This window comes from Podarcis raffonei, chromosome 5 (genome assembly GCF_027172205.1).
Source record: "Podarcis raffonei isolate rPodRaf1 chromosome 5, rPodRaf1.pri, whole genome shotgun sequence".
In the NCBI taxonomy this organism is placed as follows: Eukaryota; Metazoa; Chordata; class Lepidosauria; order Squamata; family Lacertidae; genus Podarcis; species Podarcis raffonei.
In genome coordinates, this window is record NC_070606.1 from 47923364 (window position 1) to 47942024 (window position 18661).

Below are 18661 nucleotides of genomic sequence, written 5' to 3' on the forward strand. Positions count from 1 at the left end.
GTTGTGCCTGCTTATTCCTCACCTCTCCCTTCACACACTGCTCTTTAGACTAACTTCCCATTTTGTCCAAACTAAGGAGCTCTGGTATAATGGTTGTTTACTGACCAGGAAATTAAACCATGATTTGATCCTGGTTAGTAAATAAACATTAAGCCACAGTTTTATGTTTCAGTTCTAACATGGGGGCTGTATTTTAAAGTAGTCTTCGCTAACTTGGTTCTTATCAGATGTATTGGACTGCAGTGTCCATCAACTCCATTTCTAGTCCAAAACATCTGAAGAACATACGGTCAGTGAAGGCTGCTTCTAAATGGTCTAGGATCTCCAAGTATGGAAGCTGGTGTGCAAGGGGAGGCAGGAAACATGCAGATCCAATGCTTCTTCCTGGCTTTATAATCACTGGATTATTAAATGGGGAATTTAACATCAACCTGCAGTGTTGTGGCTACATGTTTCATTTCTAGCCTTTTGGGGTGGGTTTTTTTTTTAATTAGTTGGTAAAGTCCCTCAGTGGGTTATTTAGACACTGTACAAAACTGGTATCTTAATAAAGTGATCTACATACAGTGGTACCTTGGGTTAAGAACTTAATTCGTTCCGGAGGTCTGTTCTCAACCTGAAACTGTTCTTAACCTGAATCACCACTTTAGCTAATGGGGCCTCTCACTGCTGCTGCGCCGCCACCGCACGATTTCTGTTCTCATCCTGAAGCAAAGTTCTTAACCCGAGGTACTATTTCTGGGTTAGCGGAGTCTGTAACCTGAAGCGTCTGTAACCTGAGGTACCACTGTACATACACTCTTTTTGAAGGTCAATTTCAAAGACTCTTGGGAAATGCTGGCCACAACCAAGCTCAATAAAACAAATTTACTACACCAGACAGAATGAGCTGCAGTGGTTACGGAGAGCAGTGAATGCAATTCTATAAAGTAAACCAGTCTTGCTTGTTCTGAAGTGTTAGCAAACCTAAAATCAATCATTCGTTCCGTGACATTTTTGCTACATTTCTTGGATTTAACCTTTTACTGATATAAAATATATATGCAGAAAACAGCTCATTCTCCATCTGGATAATGATTCCCCCCCGCCCTCCTAACAACCCTCGGTTGGTGCAAATTGTAACACCTGTATAATGGATTGATGGAATCCATAATTACCTCATCAAGTTTGTAAAAAAGAAGTGTAAAATTGTACGAGAGTTCATAGAATACTTGCTTGCCAAATAATTTCGATATGTTGAACATTTTGAGACCCAGTTGTAAAATCTAAACATGTAAAATGTTAACATTTGTATAAAAATATTGTTTAGGTCTCAGTTTCAGTATGTATAGCAGTCACACAATCTTATTCTGTGAAAATGAAGAATTGCTTTTCCTTGATGGTGCAAATTGGAGAAGAAGCTGTGAGGGGAACATTTTTTTCTGTGGAAAAATAATCAGTGGTTCTGCAGAGCTAATTTATGGAAGGATTAGTCACTGTCCTCATGTGTGAAATTCTACCAGCAGAGAAACAGGATGTAGCTCGAATCACACCTCTGATTTTGGTGAAGGTTACATGCTACTTAGCTCGTCCAGTTCAGGACACTGCAAGGACAATAAAAGAGTGAGAAGGCTACCTACCTTGCGCTTGGGTTTGTAAATTGCCAACACTTGCTCCCCCAAAGTGGGTATAAATTGTGAACACTGTTCCAAGAAATGAACATCTCTCACTTAAATGTATTCATAATTGTGTTGTATATGGCTTTCCCTCTAGAACAGAGTTGAGAACCTGTGGCTCACTGGACTCTCAATTCACATCCTCCTTGACTATTGGCCCTGCTGGCCAGGATTGATGAATGCTGGGAGTCCCAAAACATCCGAATGGCCACATGTTCCAAGTCCCTTTTCTAGAGCCAGAACTGATTAGCTATAATACTGAGAATTTGTTCGTACACCCGTCTCCTTGCATGCACTCCACAGCATGGGAGGCTGTAAATTATTAGCAAAGAAGACAGAGTGTCACATGGCACTTAAAAAAACTAATTTATTGCAACTTGAGCTTGCATAAGCCCTGGGCTTACTTCATCAGATGCGGTTATCAAGTTACTAGGATTCTTGTGTTGTAGCGTATAGTCAGACTGCACACTTCCCAGCCTGAGCATCACCACCTTCCTCGAACTTGTGGTTTTCTTATCCAAAGCCATGCCTTCTACTTTTTATACTCTGTCCTGTAAGCTTGCAGCACATCATGGATGAAGCTGCTTCATCAGTTTTGCTTGCCTTTCCGCAATTTTATGAAAACTCACACATTTTCAAAGAGGGCCTTCATTGACAATTGTTGGAAATTTTCTCTCCCCCCTTTGTCCCTTCTCCACCCTTCTTCTGTGCCCACCTACTTTCCACTTTTGCAGAGCCACCAACCAAATATCAAATCTCTCAGCCTGATGTATACTCTATACTTCCGGGAGACTCTTTGATGTTGCACTGTCAACTGAAAGATGCAATCAAGATCACTTGGACTAAAGATGGGGTCCATTTGATGCCCAGCAATCGAACAATCATGACTGGGGAATACTTGCGGATTAAAGATAGTTCGCCCAAAGATTCAGGCCTTTATGCTTGCACTGCTGTTAGGGCTGTAGACAGTGAGACCCTCTACTTCATTATAAATATTACAGGTGAGTTTGCTTTTTTACTACATGCAAATAGCTGTAACCTATATTTATTATATGCGTATGTCTTGCCAGTTTCTGCTCAAGCATTAAAGAGACATTCTGGTCGTATATAATATTCTTTATTTTGCCAGCTTGCTCATGCTCTTAGATCATTTCCCCTGTTGGATGGTAAAGTGGGTGGCATTTTTAGCTGTGGTACCCGGCAATTCGCCCTTTCAGGTGGCTCAATTACCGTAGGTGCCAGGGGAAAAAGCTTTTCCTTCTTTCAAGCACCTAATGTGTGTGTGTGTGTGTGTGTGTGTGGTGTGTGTGTGCACGCTATGTACTGCTATATATAAATGCTATGGACTGTTTAGCAAAGTTTTTAATGTTTGATGTGTCACTGTGTTTTTGGGTGGGGTAATAACAACAACAAGAAGAAGAACAAGAACAAGAACAACAACAACAACAACAACAATAATAATAATGTGGAATATCTTATTTGTTGCTTTATGCAATATATATATTTAAATACATTTTTCAAACATTTTCACAATAACCTTCAAATCAAATAATTACATTGTTTCACTAGTTGACTTCCCACCCTCACCTCCACAATGTTTTTACTCATACTTTTTCTGCTGCATTATATCATTATCTATTACAAAAAAGTTTCTCTATTACAATTATTTTATCACTTTTCTTCCTGCCCGTGATTTGACTATAATATTTTTTTTAATAGTCCACAGAAGTCCTCCATTCTATTAAAAAAATTTACCATTTCACTGTCAGTTTTGCCATTTCTGCATAGTCCCATTATTTTAAAAAGCCACCCCATACATTTGTATTAAATAAGCCACCTTGGAGTCAGCGTTGATGAAGGGTGGTAGAATAATGTTTCAATGAAATAATATAAAAGAAGTTTATAGTGATGTCAGTTTAAGAAAACTTCTGTTTGATAGTTCTACCCTCCCACTCTGGTACATACAGCCACAAACTTTATAAAGCAGTGATGGGGAACCTTTCTTCAGCTTAAGAGCTTCATTTCCTTCTGCATTTCTTTCCCCACCACATGTATATAACCTAAAATCTGATTCATTGGCAAAGAGATAATTTTTTTTTAAAAAACCTTAATTTGATTCAAATAAGCGGTAATTTATGTGGGCCTGTTTAGATGTATACTTGGGACTGGGGCAGAGTGTGTATGGATAATTAAGAGAACTGGGTAACCAATGTGGAGACAATACTTGGTTCTACTGCACAGTCATGTTAGAAAATAACAACACCCATCATTTGAAATTGTTCTCCAAATCTTCTCCATGATCAACTATACCAGAACTCCATTTTTTAAAAGTATCGAAACCTACACACACGCACTGTAAACCACATGCACTTGTTCAGGAACAAGTAAATAATCTTTTCTTGTTGTAATTTTTTTGTGTTTAATTTTCAAAGAGAGAAAATATCAGCAGCTCTTTAGAATAAGAAACTTTGCTTGGAAACATCTATGGCCATGACCCAACTAGACTATATGTACATGCAGGGATGAACAGTGCACTCAGTTGGAGGTTCCTTAGCAGCAGATACTTCAAAGAAGCCTCTGGCTGTGTACACAGTTTTTACCTACACAAACATATAGCTTCAGTGGATCATGGACTATATATATATATATATATATATATATATATATATATATATATGCACGCCATAAAGTGCGTGATGCTGCTTCTCTTAAAGAAGATCTGTTCCAGATGTGACATAAAAGAAACAACATGAGTCCAGAAAATAGGTGTGTTTGCTTGCAATGTGTAGTAGGTGAACAATGTTAAATTTTTAAACTTCAGATGTTCTTTCATCTGGAGATGATGAAGATGACAACGATGGCTCTGAGGATTTTGTGAATGACAACAACCAAATCAGTAAGTAACTCTCTGACTGCTGAAGGTGCCTGGCAGAATCCATATGGAAATATTTCCCCCACCTAATCTTCTGCACTCTCTTCAAGCACTTTCTTGGCTGTTAAACGCATGAGCAATCTATTAGCTGTAGATTTCAACTGGCTTGTTTCCTCTTTCTTTTTGTGTATTTCTGGTCTTCTGAAACATGGAAATAAACTATTATTATATTCTTGCCTGCTTGTTTATTCTTTCTTGTCTTAGTTGCCATTAACCTTTTAGCAGTTCTTCTTTTTTAACTCAACGTGTTCTGTACTGACACCTCCTCTTTCTTCATTTCTGGATCAGAGTTGTAATTTCCTGTAATGACAATATTCAAGTGATGGTTATGAAATTGAATTGTAATTAATTTTGTAGTGAAAAGAAAAATCTATGGAAAGAGAATGTAATGGCCCTTTCCAACTTAAGCTTTCCTAATGATGGTATGGTCTAGTCCCCAAGAATATACTCTACTTGGTTAGCTGTCTAGGCAGACGCTTATAAGTTGTTCCTACATTAGAAAGTCTTAAGGTTCAAGGCCCAGCAAGCTCATTGACATGGTCCTAGGTAAGAATTCACAAATCCTCCAAAGTACTAGATCAGCATTTGGAGAAATAGTTTGATTCATCTCTGATCCTAACAGGAGCACCACCCACCCCATCACCACTCACCCACAACAGTGTTGCTGCAATATATTTTGCCCAACATAGTATAAAATACTGTGGATTGAAGCTCAAGACTCAAAATACCAGCTCAACTGCTCAGCAGCCCCCAAGCAAGACATTTTTGCTGCTTGAAACAAAGGATGAGATCTTTCTGCCCCCTTTATTCCATATATTGAAAGATGGTGGGAAGGACAGCTGAATCTAATTTCAGTCCTGGTATCTTCCACTGCTCTTGACCAGCAGGCAGGCTTAGGGGCTGCAGGCAAGGCTCTGTGGGGCAGCCAAAGCCCTCTCCTCTAGCACCTCACCACCACACTCCTTCCCTCATCATCTGCCACATCAAGGCAGCTGCCCCACTCTGCCTAATGGTACTGCTGGCCCTGAATAGGTAGGGGATGGGACATCTGCCTAGGTTGATGCTTCTGGAGGGTCTTTTTAAGAAACCAGAGTCCCATAGAGGCAAATGCCTGCTGTGGCTAGAGTATTGAAAATGTTTCATGGAAAGAAAAGTCAACGAGTGTTTGTAAAGAACCCTGGTTGTTTAGAAGCTTTAACTTGGGGACAATTCATTTCCAATAAGCCATGGTGTTAAATTATACAAAGCACCCTCTAGCCTGAACATTTAGAACAGGGGTTGCTTACCTGTGACCCTCCAGATGTAAGAGTGCCTCTCCCTGGATAACTGAGCATCAGCAATGCTGGCAGGTGTTGAGGCAAGTTGATGTTCAGCAACACCTGGATGTCCACAGGCTCCCCATCCCTGATTTAGAACCTTTCATCTCCAGATGCTGAATTATTATGAGTTTTCTGGGAGGGGTGAGTATATTTTTGGGTAATGCTAGTGTGGGCTTATGTGATTTGTAGGTGGGCTTATTTGACTTGCAAATTAGAGCCGTGTTTATTCACAGGCGTAGGGTTGTTTATAGCTTTAGGGGGAAGCCCAGCTACGTGTGTGAGCTTTTAGATAGGCTTAGATGGCAGTTCTTGTAATGATCAGTGATAACAGGAGTGTTAGATTTATAATGTGAAAAGTAAGGAAAGGCTTTGCAGCTTGTTGCTTTAGGAGCAGACTCTGAACTTTACGTATATGTGTGTGGGTCATTTTCATGTCATTTTATGCTATGTTTATTTCTTCTGCAACTTTGTGATGGAGAGACACACTTATTAATATACGTTGTATATATAAATTCTTACCTCATCTGTGGGCAGATATCTTAACTGTGAGAAAACAATAGGTTAGATTAAATCCAAGCAGTATACTGAATGTGCTTTATATTACTTCCACCTATTGTTGGAATGTTATTTTTTTACCATGAGGTGCAAACATAGCAGCAGCAAAAAATGCAGATCTCTGGCTATAAAGCAGAGGAAAAAAACTGATTAAATAAATTAAATATTTTCACTCACCTAGTGGCTCACCTAGTCCATCATGCTGTTAATACGTTAGTGAACCAGATGCTCATGGGAAGCCTGCAAGTAATATTACAATGCAACAAGGTGAATGGGAATGCTTGTTATAATAATAATAATAATAATAATAATAATAATAATAATAATAATAATAATATACCACTCTTCATCCGAAGATCCCAGGGCTATTAACAACAGAGAAATTCAAAACAAGAATACAAAACACAAAAATCTATACCAACACTACTAATTAGTGTTAATTTAAAGGAAGCGTTCTTTAAATCGACCTATCACGAAAACATATTCTTTTGGAGGTGTAAGTGGATCAGATCTGATTCTATGCATGTTTTTTGCAGCTGCACCACACACACACACACACACACACACACAAATAACCCCAATTTGGGGCCACAGTATTGGATATAAAACAGGAAATTGCCGAGTACATATTATCCAGGAACTTGAAAACAATACTCCTGCATGTTACAATCAGAAGTGTAGTTCTCCAGTTGGAAACAGGCTTATTGACCGGTGCTAAACCTTGCATCACTCAACACTGAAGAAATAAAAACACTCCGGCTGCAGCAGACTAATGGGGTGGGGTAGGGGGACACTCTATCATTAGAATTAACATACAAAAGGAAAGCTTCAAGCAGTAACCAGTAAAGTAAATTTAACAAGAGATGGCCCTTGACCATCCAATATTGGAGTTCAAAAGCAACAGATAACAGTTCCCCATGAAACTCTTTCTCCTTAATATAGTATTCTATACCATGATGTAAATTTCCCCTTCCCACTTCGTTTTCACATTTTCCAGTTATTATCCTGTTCCCTTTCTTATTGTAAAAAGTATAAAAATATTAATAACCATTAATGTTACAGTATTACATAGCTGCCAATGTAATGGATCCTACAAGATCCAAGACTACAGAGAGGTTAATAGGAGTTTATGTAACACCTGGCCTAAATGCACCTTTGTATGGTCCTTAAATGCTGATGGTGAATACAGAGTAATAAATAAATAGACCCAAGATTGGCTGTGTTTCATCGATCTGCAACCTAATAGCAATAATGAAACTATCAGAAAATGCTATCGAAACAGTGCAGCATACAAAATGTTTCAGATCGTATTAGTAATATGTACAATAAACCAGAGAGTAGGTGACCATGGTAAAAAGGGACTCTCACACAGAGAGACGTTGCTTTGCCCAGGGCCAGCTTATGTGCTTCCTACTCTGCTTGTTCTCAGATTTATAATCATTATGGTGGTGGGAAATGACGAGAAACCAAGATGGCAGTGTGATGGAAAGGCCCAGTAACTAGAAATCGGGTAACCATTGTGCTCTTGCCAAAGTGCTTGTCACTGATAACGGAGTTCACAGCACTGAAAGAATCATCGCATCTGCTGGGTTCTTGTGATTATAGCAGCGCCGGCTGACTCCTGTGCTCTTTAGCACCAATCTTGTTCATGTGCCGTTTGGATTAACTTTATCAGGAATTTGGGATTTGTTCCAGCAGGGTTATTTGTCTGATCAAAAGAAACTGCTTTGTGGAACGTGCTAGCGCTAGAGCAAAAAAAGGAAAATGTACTCATGTATCAGTACTTAATAACATTCATGTTAGATGAACCCCCTTTTTTGTTGTGATCCTCGACTTAACTGCTTTATTTCCACATTCCCCTGTAGTGTTGTTGCAATTTTGTATCTAACAAATCATTTTAATGGCCCTTTCTCCTATGTATCTTTTGGAATAATTAAAATTTTGTTCGTTGTGCAGTTTAATTTTAAATATTTATAATATTCCTGGTGTTATGCTTGCAACTGCATGTTCCAAATATCCATTGATTTTTCCACTTAATTAATTTTTAAAGCTTCAGGCTAAAATGAAATTGTCAAGTATCATTTCTAGAATAATTTTAATGCTTAAATTTGAATATTTTCTTTCAGTGAGGAGGCTTGTTAAGGACTCTGTTGCTGTATTCTTCTCCAGCTGTATTTTTATTTTGGTTTGTTGGGGGAAGTGGAGTGGAGGAATTCTATGTGTGCTGATTTCAAGAACTGCCATAAACGTTTGACGAACGGAAGGGTTTGTTTGTTATGGAGCGGTAGCTTGTAATAAAGGAAATGAATTAAGGCTGAGAGAGGAATGGTTATGTTTCTGGACCCCTCTGGTCCTAAAAATGTCCATAGTAAATGGATTTATTTCAGGAAGGATCTGTTGTAAAATAATTAAAAGTCTTTACAGTTAAATAGATTTCCATCCTTAATTTTCAAACAGGTAAATGAGTGAACTGAATTAAGCACAGTCATTATATAACTGTGCAGTTAATCAGATTTCTTGTTATCTGCAGTAGAGGGCTCAGGTCACTACTGTACAGCAGGAGAATTATGGATAGATACGGAAAACCTATTGTAGTAATTTCAGCTAAGCCAATGCAGTTCTTATGCTTTCAGATTTGTTTTCAATTTTGTTAGTAATGATCCTGCTTTTGGGGGGAGGTGGCTTAGCTATGGTGCCCCTTTAAAAGCATTTATTTACCTTTGAAAATTCAGTCTTCTGCAGTTCATCACTGATGTGTTGACATCCAGTAACATCATTTTTTTGTCAAAACGTAACTTACCAGTGGGTGTTTTGTACAGTCTATTGGCCAACAGAGATGTCCAGATGCCATATGTTATATAATGTGGCTCTGCCCAATGAGCTGGGGCTCATGGCTATAAGAGAGGGCCTTTTCAGTGGTGGTGCCACAGTTGTAGAACACCCTTCCCAGAGAGACTCTCTTCACTCCCCCATTGTGATCCCTTTGGTGCCAGCTGAAGTCCTTGTTTATTTTTCCAGGCTTTTCAATCATAAAACCATTTAGTGGTTTACAGATATTTGCTTATTCTTGGAGTTTAAAGATGTATCAGATCTGTGAGCTCTGTTTATCTTATTTTCTGCTGTATTGCATTTTATGGTTTTAAGACAGGATTGGAGAACTTGTGGCTCTCCAGATGTCATTGGACTCTGAATCCCATCAGCTCCAGCCAGCAGGGCCAATGGCAAAGGATGATGGAAGTCATAGTCCAAAAACATCGAGAGGGGGGCACAGGTTTACCAGTCATTTTTAAACAGCTTGTTTTGTATTTATTTTATTTTTTCTTGGAGACTACTGAGAGGATTTATGCTATTGGGGATAAACAAATATATTATGTAACGTTTGTTTTCTTCATAGTATCGGACTGGCTGCATAAACCCACATAATATTATTAATGGGCATCGTTACCAAACTCTGGATGTCAAAGGAGCTATGGGGGGGGGCAAGATTTTTTAGGGTACTGCTTTGGAAAAATTCTGCATTCAGAAATGCTGATTTCAAAATGAAAATAAAACATTGCTAATGTTGGGGATGGTCATTTTGTAGGTTCTTAGCTAGGTGTTCTAATCCACCTGTTACAAGAATCTTCCTTGTTTGTTCCTGTGATTTTATACTTAGGCTGATTTTTCCTGGTATGTAAGATCAGTAAACACTGGACAGAATTGATCACTTGGCATGGATTAGTAGAAATATCTGGAACAGGCACATCTGTCTTCATTCTATCGTTATCTGTATTTACGAAATCTATATATAACTTTCACAAAACTTTTTGGACAGGAGAGGTTAGAAATAGTGTTCCTTTTCTATTGAAGTTAGTGCACTGGTTTTTGTTTTGTTTTTTTGGTGTGTGTTTTTTTGGAGAGGGAACATCAGGAATATTCCCCTGGGTGTGGAATAGCTTTTGAGTAGCTAGTTAGAGTGAGTGTCTGTTTTTCCTAGAATTAAACCATGGTGTTTTAACAAGCACTCTGGTCAGAGATTTGTTTGCTTCCCATCCAAACTCTGACATAGAATTTCATACCATGTTGTACTGCAAGTTGAGAGATCAGCAGCAGAGAGAGGACCTTGTTTTGCTGTTGGGTTGGGTTGGGGAAAATGCCAGATCCTTGTATGAAACAATTCCAGTGATTTTGTTCGTTATCATAGTTGTTCTCTCCTTTTTTAAAACAGCAGTTCTAAACACACACAGACACGTGTTATCTGAAAGGCAGTCATTGATTATTATAGTCCAAGCCAAAGGAAAATAAGACCAACATTTCAAATGAAGGCTCTGATTCTCCCTCACACAGGCAAACTTTCAAAGTTTCAAACATTCTGCATTTTAGTACAATTTTTATTTCTGCATTTTAAAATGGTTACCTCAAGCCTAAAGGCTATGGCAAGATGACAGGTGTCATTTTATTTTTATAGCTCTCTTTCTTGAAATAACTTTTCCTTACTTGCTGTAAGGCATGAATCGCAAGCAATAACTCTAGCTGAAGCAGGGTAGATCTTTGTCTTTAGGTACACACTGAAATTTCTAAGGTACTCAAGTGTCTTGTATGCTTTGCCAAAGGCAACATAAATCAACAACGTAGAACTTCAGTGCTCCCCCTAAAGTATGTTGTGTCATACTGGAAATCATGCAAATGACAAGTGATTACATTCTTCTTCTTCTTCTTCTTCTCTCTCTCTCTCTCTCTCTCTCTCTCTCTCTCTTTCATTTTTGGAAACAGAAGGACCTAAATGGACACAAACTGATAAAATGGAAAAGCGGTTACATGCAGTTCCAGCAGCTAACACTGTCAAGTTCCGTTGTCCAGCTACAGGAAACCCCCTACCAACCATGAGGTGGCTAAAAAATGGCAAAGAATTTAAGCAAGAGCATCGCATTGGTGGATACAAGGTAAGACACATCTTCCTTCCTCCACATGCCAATTGGAGTTGGTGTATTATACGTAGAAATGCCAGTAAGATTCAGATGCAGCAAGCTGTACAGACTTCCCTTATATCATGCTCATAACAGCCATGTAAAGCAATATGTAGAGCAGTCGTGAGAACCTGTGGCAGCCCATATGTTGTTGGACTACAACTCCCATCTGCCCCAGTCAGCATGGCCAATGCTTGGGAGTGGCGGCACTTGTAGTCTAATCAATGTCTGGAGGGCCACATGTTCCCCGTGGCTGTTGCAGAGGTATCACAGGATGTGGCTATTCTGTAGGAAAGTTATATTTCCATGTCATGTGACCTGGTTTACGTCAGTAGTTTATTTTCTCCAACTTATTCCCTATGTGAGTAACATGTGAATAGGGCTTTTTTGAGGGATGGGGAGCCTGAAACTTCAGTCAGTATGGAGAATACAGAGCTAGGTGGACCAGTGGTCTGGCTTTGTACAATGTGGGTTCCTATGTTCCTATTCACTGTGTTTATAATTAAACTCAGATTTGAAGCTCTGATATGCCCAGAAGCCTGCCTCTGCTGGACAATGCTGGCCCTAACTATAGTAAATTTCTGTAGAGTTTTGAGTAAATGGTAAAAGCACATGCAGTACCTTTAAAGGAGTCTGGTTCTGGCTCTCTTCATCTTCCCTAGAGCTTTTTTTCTTTTTCTTATTTTCTGTTTGTAAGGTCAAGTTATCAAAAGATCAGACATTGTGAATAGAGCTCTTACTGAGTAAGGGGTTAGTGGTGAAACAACAAGGGGGGAAACACTTTACGAAAAACCTTGTTTGTAGAAGTGTTCTTAACAGTCTGTGCTTTTGTGCTACGACAGCCTAGAATATTCCAACTTGCAGACATATAGTAAAACAAAGCAAAACAAAAATCTTATGGCTTGGTGACTGCACACTTAATGAGCAGGAAGACTATTTTTATGGATTTTATGGTCTGTGAAATAGATGCAGAAAGCAGTGTTTTGAGGGCAAGTAATTGCAATTACTTAAAATGGTTTGCTTGAATTGAAAGTAGCATCGGATTAGTTGTTTCCATTCAAACTGTGAGTTACTGATTAGAAAGGACATCTAGAGAGGTTAGCTAGAGTGCCAAGTTAGAGTTAATATTAAACCTTTTAGGTACCTACTGGGGTCAGGGAGGGGAAAAACACTAGGATTTGATAATTTTGCTTTTATTTGGTTATTTAAGCTGACATGTGGATGATCTTTATGTATGTAAAAACAAAACAAACACTTCCACAAAATAACCCTCATCAACTACGAAAAACAAAAACCCTCACACGAAAAGAGTCATCATTAAAGAAACCTATACTGTGAATAAAATATGCACAAAATCTAGTTGGACTTTTATGTACACCATTAGGCATGTTGAACTCTCCAAAAAACCACTGTCCCCTGCTTGTGGCAGCTCAGCCAACGGGAAAAGTGTAAGTGGCAGGAAACTCTCTGTATGTTGGGCACCATGCATGATAGGGTGAGAAGCATACAAAGTGCAAATGCTTCCTGCCTTTTGTATTTTGCAGAACGGGCAATTAGTGATAGAAGTGGGACTTGCTACAAAATGTTGCAGGTGCGCTCAGGAGGGTGTAATTTTGATAATGCACCTACAAATACCATAGCAGCTTTGTAGACCTGGAGAGGGAGCTTCAAATTGAGCCATGAAGCTCAAGCTCTCATAAGTATGGATGCAGTTTGTATATGCAAAAAAGAAAAAAGTGGCCTGGAAAATAAAAAAGGGACCAATCATGTCTAACTGGCCTAATCAGAGGAAACCAGGTGCACTTTGAGATGAAATTATAATGCGGCAGATGAAGACTTAGCTGTGGCAGCTATATGGGTCTCAGGGGATGCCAAGGTGCCCTCAAGGATGGCTGGTGAGGGCTATAGCATTAATACCCCTTAATGGCCTGTAAGGACTTTCTTAAAGCATCCAGTTAAGTGGTTTTTCATTATATGAATTCTGCAAATATGAATTCATATATTTGTTCAAGGGCGCAAATGCCTAACTTAAGTTTGTAAATCTACAATGGCCAATTTGTTCCAGCCCTTTACTGCTCTCCATGGTTTTCTTACCAGGATAGGTTATAAGTTTTACCATAATGTGTGAATAACCTCTGAAAATATGCCCGCTGCAAATGCTAAAGAAGACAGGCTTTAAAATCTTTTATTTTTTTCCTTTCTAGCCAGATTTCCTATAGAATGTGTCAGTTTTTCCAGAGATGGAGGCATGCTAATGTTCCAGATGAACATTAATTAATGAAGTAGACATTTCTAACTACATTTGCTTACCTCATAAAATATAAAGGTGCACCTGGCAACACCTCCTTGCTTTTCGTAATACCAAAACGCATAAATTAATTGGCTACCATTCAATGTTACACACTTGTCTTGGGGATGATAGAGTGAAATGAAGCCAATTAAGAAAGTCAGTCTAGTCTTGGAGCACAAGAGAAACTTTGTTCCAATCCTAATGAATGTTCTGCCTTTTAGGGGAGAAAGGTGTGCAGCTGTTTGTTTCAAAGAATAACAAACACATAAAACTGTAAGCTGATGTTCACTGATTAGAGTCACTTGGCCTGCTTCTAAAATGGAGGGCACTTGGAAAGCAGTCTGAACAGCAGATGCTCTCACTCCCTGCAATATTGCAAGGGGGCAAATCCCACTTGGCTTGCCCAAGAAGAGTAGTGCTCTTTGGATTGTGGCCTTTCACTAGCAGAAAGTCACAGGCTTATGCAATTCTTTGACTTGGGTCACCACTGTAGAGCATTTCCAGATTCAAGATTTTGGTAGGAAGGCAGTGGACCTCCAAAATAGCTTTTCTAATGCCAGAATGGTCTAGGACAAACAACCGCTAAAGAGCTAAAATAATAAAAAATAAGCCTCCAGACTTTACCTAGAGTCTTTAACTGGGTTGGTTTGCAGGTGTGAAACTGACAAGGGGCTACTTCAGAGGTTGCCAGTTCATCTTGGCAGCAAGCCCCACCAGAAGAAGGTAGCTATTAGAGGAGGTTGTCGGCTGGTCTTGTCATCAAGGTGAACATGCAAGCAGTTTCTCCAGAATATGCCTTGAGAATGTCTCACCTTGATCAAGAGAGCACAGCCTCAGCAATTATAAAAAATAGAAATTGAGCAACTCTTTGTTTCCCCTGCCAACACATACATGGTAGTGGGAGAGAGAGAGAATGTCATACCTGGGATAAGGAGAACACTTTTCAGTAACAAAAAATTGGAGTAAATGTTGAGAAAATGTGACACCCCCTTACCAGAAGCACACCCTTGAAGGGGCCGTGTGTGAATTGTCTGCCATAAATTAGAAGCAGGGGTATATTTGTTTGCCTTATTCAAAGTGTGTGTGGGGGGGGGTTAGATAATATATTTACCAAATTTAATGAGTACAGTCCATAGACATCCATTAGGTGTAGCAAAAGGTTTTCCTGTTTCTCACTGCACTTCTATCATTTTAAATGGTCATTTTTGTGAGCTTTTAAATGTGTATATACAGCCTCGTCAGTTGACCCTGGACTCTCACCAACCCCAGCCAAATAGCTAGCCAGGGTTTATAGGAGTTGTAGTTCAACAGCATCTGGAGGGTATTGGGTTGGGGAAGCCTAAACTACAGAGACCCCAAATGGCATGCTTAAAGTTCCATGAGTTTTTTCTCCCCATAATTATTACATGAGACCAATGGGTTTCATGGTTACCATTCCTTTCTCTTAAACTCTTTTGACCTCCATGGGTTGCTGTAGCAGAATAATAATTAAAAAAACTGGACAGGTCTGGGGTTTATTAGAGTCATTATAGGATCAGAACCAGTTATTTCAGGGAATCACTGTGAAGTCAATGGTTTTGCTTTAGCAGAATTATGAAGTCGGCGGATGGGGAAGACCCCTTGGTATTGGCTAATCTGTGCTTTAGGTTCCTCATGCTATCTATCTGTATGGATAGGCATAAAAAAAAGGTGAACCGTTGAGCTGCATTCAGCAAAACATGCCAAAGGATTAGGTTTTTGTAAATCAGATTTGTAGGAAATGGCTCTGATTTTATAGGTATAATATTTCCAACAGACATATTCATAATCCAGATCACCACTAGAAGACATTTTGTGTTACAGTGGAATATTGATATCTGCAACTGCAGTTGACCTCACATACACAGACTTTTGCATTATTGGGGGATGGAAATACAGCTTCTTTTTCTGACATAGCAAGCTAGACGAAGGAAAACCTGACATTACTTATGGCTCCTTGGTTCATCTTAGGGCTTATCCACACTGCTGTTTGCCCAACACTTTCCCCTGGGGAAACCCGATCTTTCGCACTGAATCAGAACAAGAAGCAAATAGGTTTTCTGTAGATTGCAGTTTGTTCCGATTTAGTGCTAAGGAGCAGGTTTTCAATGGGCAAAGGCATAACCACTTGGATCCATGCCCAGAAGACTCAAATCAAGTGAATAACAGCTGAGACCTTTGCTTTCTAGGCACTGGACAAGTGGAAGAGTGTGGACAAGCCCTTTGTTATCATTTCCCTTCTTGAACAGAAAGTGTGATATCCTTTAAAATAAACAAAAAAAAAACCCTGCCCATGGCTGTGTGTTTAGCAGTTTGTCCTTTTGTTCGATGAATGTACCATTTCATTTTTTTATTCAGGATGGAAGTTCACAAATGATACCAGTTCTCTAGGAAACTATAACTCAGAAGTTGATTCTTCTGTTGTGAGTGACTTTGTTTTTCAGACATTTGGAAACACTTGGGTTTTCCAAGATACGCAGAGGTCATATTTCAAAGAGCTGTTGGCTTCTTGTGTCTTTTCCAAGCTGAGTGTGGTTCTTCCGACTACCGTCCCCATCTCCTCCTCACACACATGGCTGTGGGTCTTTGGAAGAATTCCTGTATAATCTCCCCTTCCCCAAATGGGGAGCCTGTGTGGACCGTAGCAAGATAGTGCATGCCAATAAGATTGAACAAGGTTCTTTACTTTCTTTTTCACCTCCCAGAAAGTAAATCGAGTCCTATCAGTTTTTACTGCTTTAAGTATTAAAAGGGGTGTTTGTTTCCACAGCTGTGTTTTGATAAGCTACATTTACCACAGCCCTTTTTACACACTGTAGCTCAGCTTGGGTAAATATATGATAGTTTTCAATATATGGATGCAAATCTATAGGAGCCACGTAACCATTTGCCTTGTTTTGTGGAGATTGTGCAGAGTGCTGCACTTCATTCCTTTCTTTGCTGCTCAATTCATGATTTCAGTTTCTGATAACAGAACAGAACTCCATTGTGATTCAGAGGAGTTAAGAGGTATACAAAGTGTTGCCATCCTATGATCATTTTTTATTATGAAAACACAAGAAGAGAATCATAGAACTGTGGAGTAGGAAGGGACCACAGAGGTCATCTAGTCCAAACTCCTGCAATGCAGATATCTGTCGCCCAACATGGGGCTCGAACCCACAACCCTGAGATTAAGAGTCTCAGGCTCTGCCAACTGAGCTATTCCCACTGTGTACAGAAAATAATTAATACTAAGTAGTGGAGGGAGCGATTACCCTGCATCTCATTGAATTCACTGAGCCGTATCCTGGCAAATAGAAGGGAAAGAAATGGAGGCAGTGAGAGATTTCGCATTCTTGGGTTCCATGATCACTGCAGATGGTGACAGCAGTCATGAAATTAAAAGATGCCTGCTTCTTGGGAGGAAAGCGATGACAAACCTAGACAGCATCTTAAAAAGCAGAGAAATCATCTTGCCGACAAAGCTCCATATAGTTAAAACTATGGTTTTCCCAGTAGTGATGTATGGAAGTGAGAGCTGGACCATAAAGAAGGCTGATCGCCGAAGAATTGATGCTTTTGAATTATGGTGCTGGGGGAGACTCTTGAGAGTCCCATGGACTGCAAGAAGATCAAACCTATCCATTCTGAAGGAAATGAGTGCTCACTGGAAGGACAGATCCTGGAGCTGAGGCTCCAATACTTTGGCCACCTCATGAGAAGAGAAGACTCCCTGGAAAAGACCCTGATGTTGGGAAAGATAGAGGCCACAAGGAGAAGGGGATGACAGAGGATGAGATGGTTGGACAGTGTTTTCGAAGCTACCAACATGAGTTTGACCAAACTGCGGGAGGCAGTGGAAGACAGGAATGCCTGGCGTGCTCTGGTCCATGGCGTCACAAAGAGTCGGACAAGACTAAACAACAAGAAGTGGTGGAGGGAGACATGGACAGGATCAGGCTGTGAATATGTAGCAGTATTGTGTGCCCTGTTGTAGTATGGCTGAGAACATCTCTTTGTATAGGTTGGATGTGTCCTGTGTCTATTCTATCCCAGAGATCAAAACGCAGTTACTTCTTTTCTGTCACATAGAGAAGGTTAGTGACTCTCTTCCTCATTTGCATGCGTGGAGGAACTCGTGGAGATTTCACCATGACTATGGGGACTATGGTACCAAACTGGAAAAGGAAATGCCATGGATACCTCCATACTGGCATCATAAATTGTCTCCCACTGTTGTTTCTATATGCTGTAACAGAGGAAGATCTTAGAACAAGTCAGCTGAAGACAGGTGGGATTCAGAGCAACTGATCACTGCTTTAAAACCTGTTCACGTACTAGATCAGCAAGGCAAGTGAAAGGTGGCAGCTTGCATGTGACAGACTATTTTCCTAACTATGTCACTGCATTTTTAAAAAAACTTACTTTGGAGGCTCAAAGCTCTCGAAACATATGATCAGCAAAATCTATAGCTATAGCCACTGGCCTGGATCCTTAAAAAAGCTACCGTATTTTTCGCACCATAGGACGCACCAGACAATAGGACGCACCTTGTTTTAGAGGGGGGAGAACAAGGGAAAAAAATTCTTCCGCTCTCTGCCCAGCGCCCCTTCAGCGAAGCGGCAGGAAGCGCTGCGCAGAGAGTGGGAGAATTTCCCCCCTCTTGTTTTCCCGTTCTAAAACAAGGTGCCGTTTAAGGTGCGTTCAGGCGGCTACCTTGGAAGCCTGGAGAGCTAGAGGGGTCAGTGCACACCGACCCCTCTCGCTCTCCAGGCTTCAGGTTCCTTTCGACCTGCTCTTTGGGGCTAGCAGGGGGAAGCCCACCACCAGCCCCAAAGAGCAGGTCAGGGAGCAGCGGAAAGGCGCAGCGGAGAGGTTCCTGCCATAGCCGCGCGTCACCTCTCCAGCCGGGAGAGGGTTGCGGGGGGGCTGCTTTAGCTCCGCGCGCGCTCTCCCGGCTGGAG

At 40.2% G+C, this 18661-nt stretch overlaps 1 protein-coding gene across 8 annotated transcripts in view; it reads left to right on the forward strand.

Annotated features, from left to right (window-relative positions):
• The window catches only part of FGFR2 (fibroblast growth factor receptor 2), a 145622-nt gene that overhangs the window by 59918 nt on the left and 67043 nt on the right, over nucleotides 1–18661 (forward strand). For 5 of the 8 annotated variants that reach the window (XM_053389026.1, XM_053389025.1, XM_053389028.1 and 2 more), the window contains exons 3-5: nucleotides 2390–2656; nucleotides 4477–4551; nucleotides 11214–11383. In XM_053389026.1, the coding sequence (XP_053245001.1) occupies nucleotides 2390–2656; nucleotides 4477–4551; nucleotides 11214–11383 (512 nt within the window). The remainder of the gene's footprint in view (nucleotides 1–2389; nucleotides 2657–4476; nucleotides 4552–11213; nucleotides 11384–18661) is intronic. The other 3 variants (XM_053389030.1, XM_053389029.1, XM_053389031.1) reach the window with 1 other exon arrangement.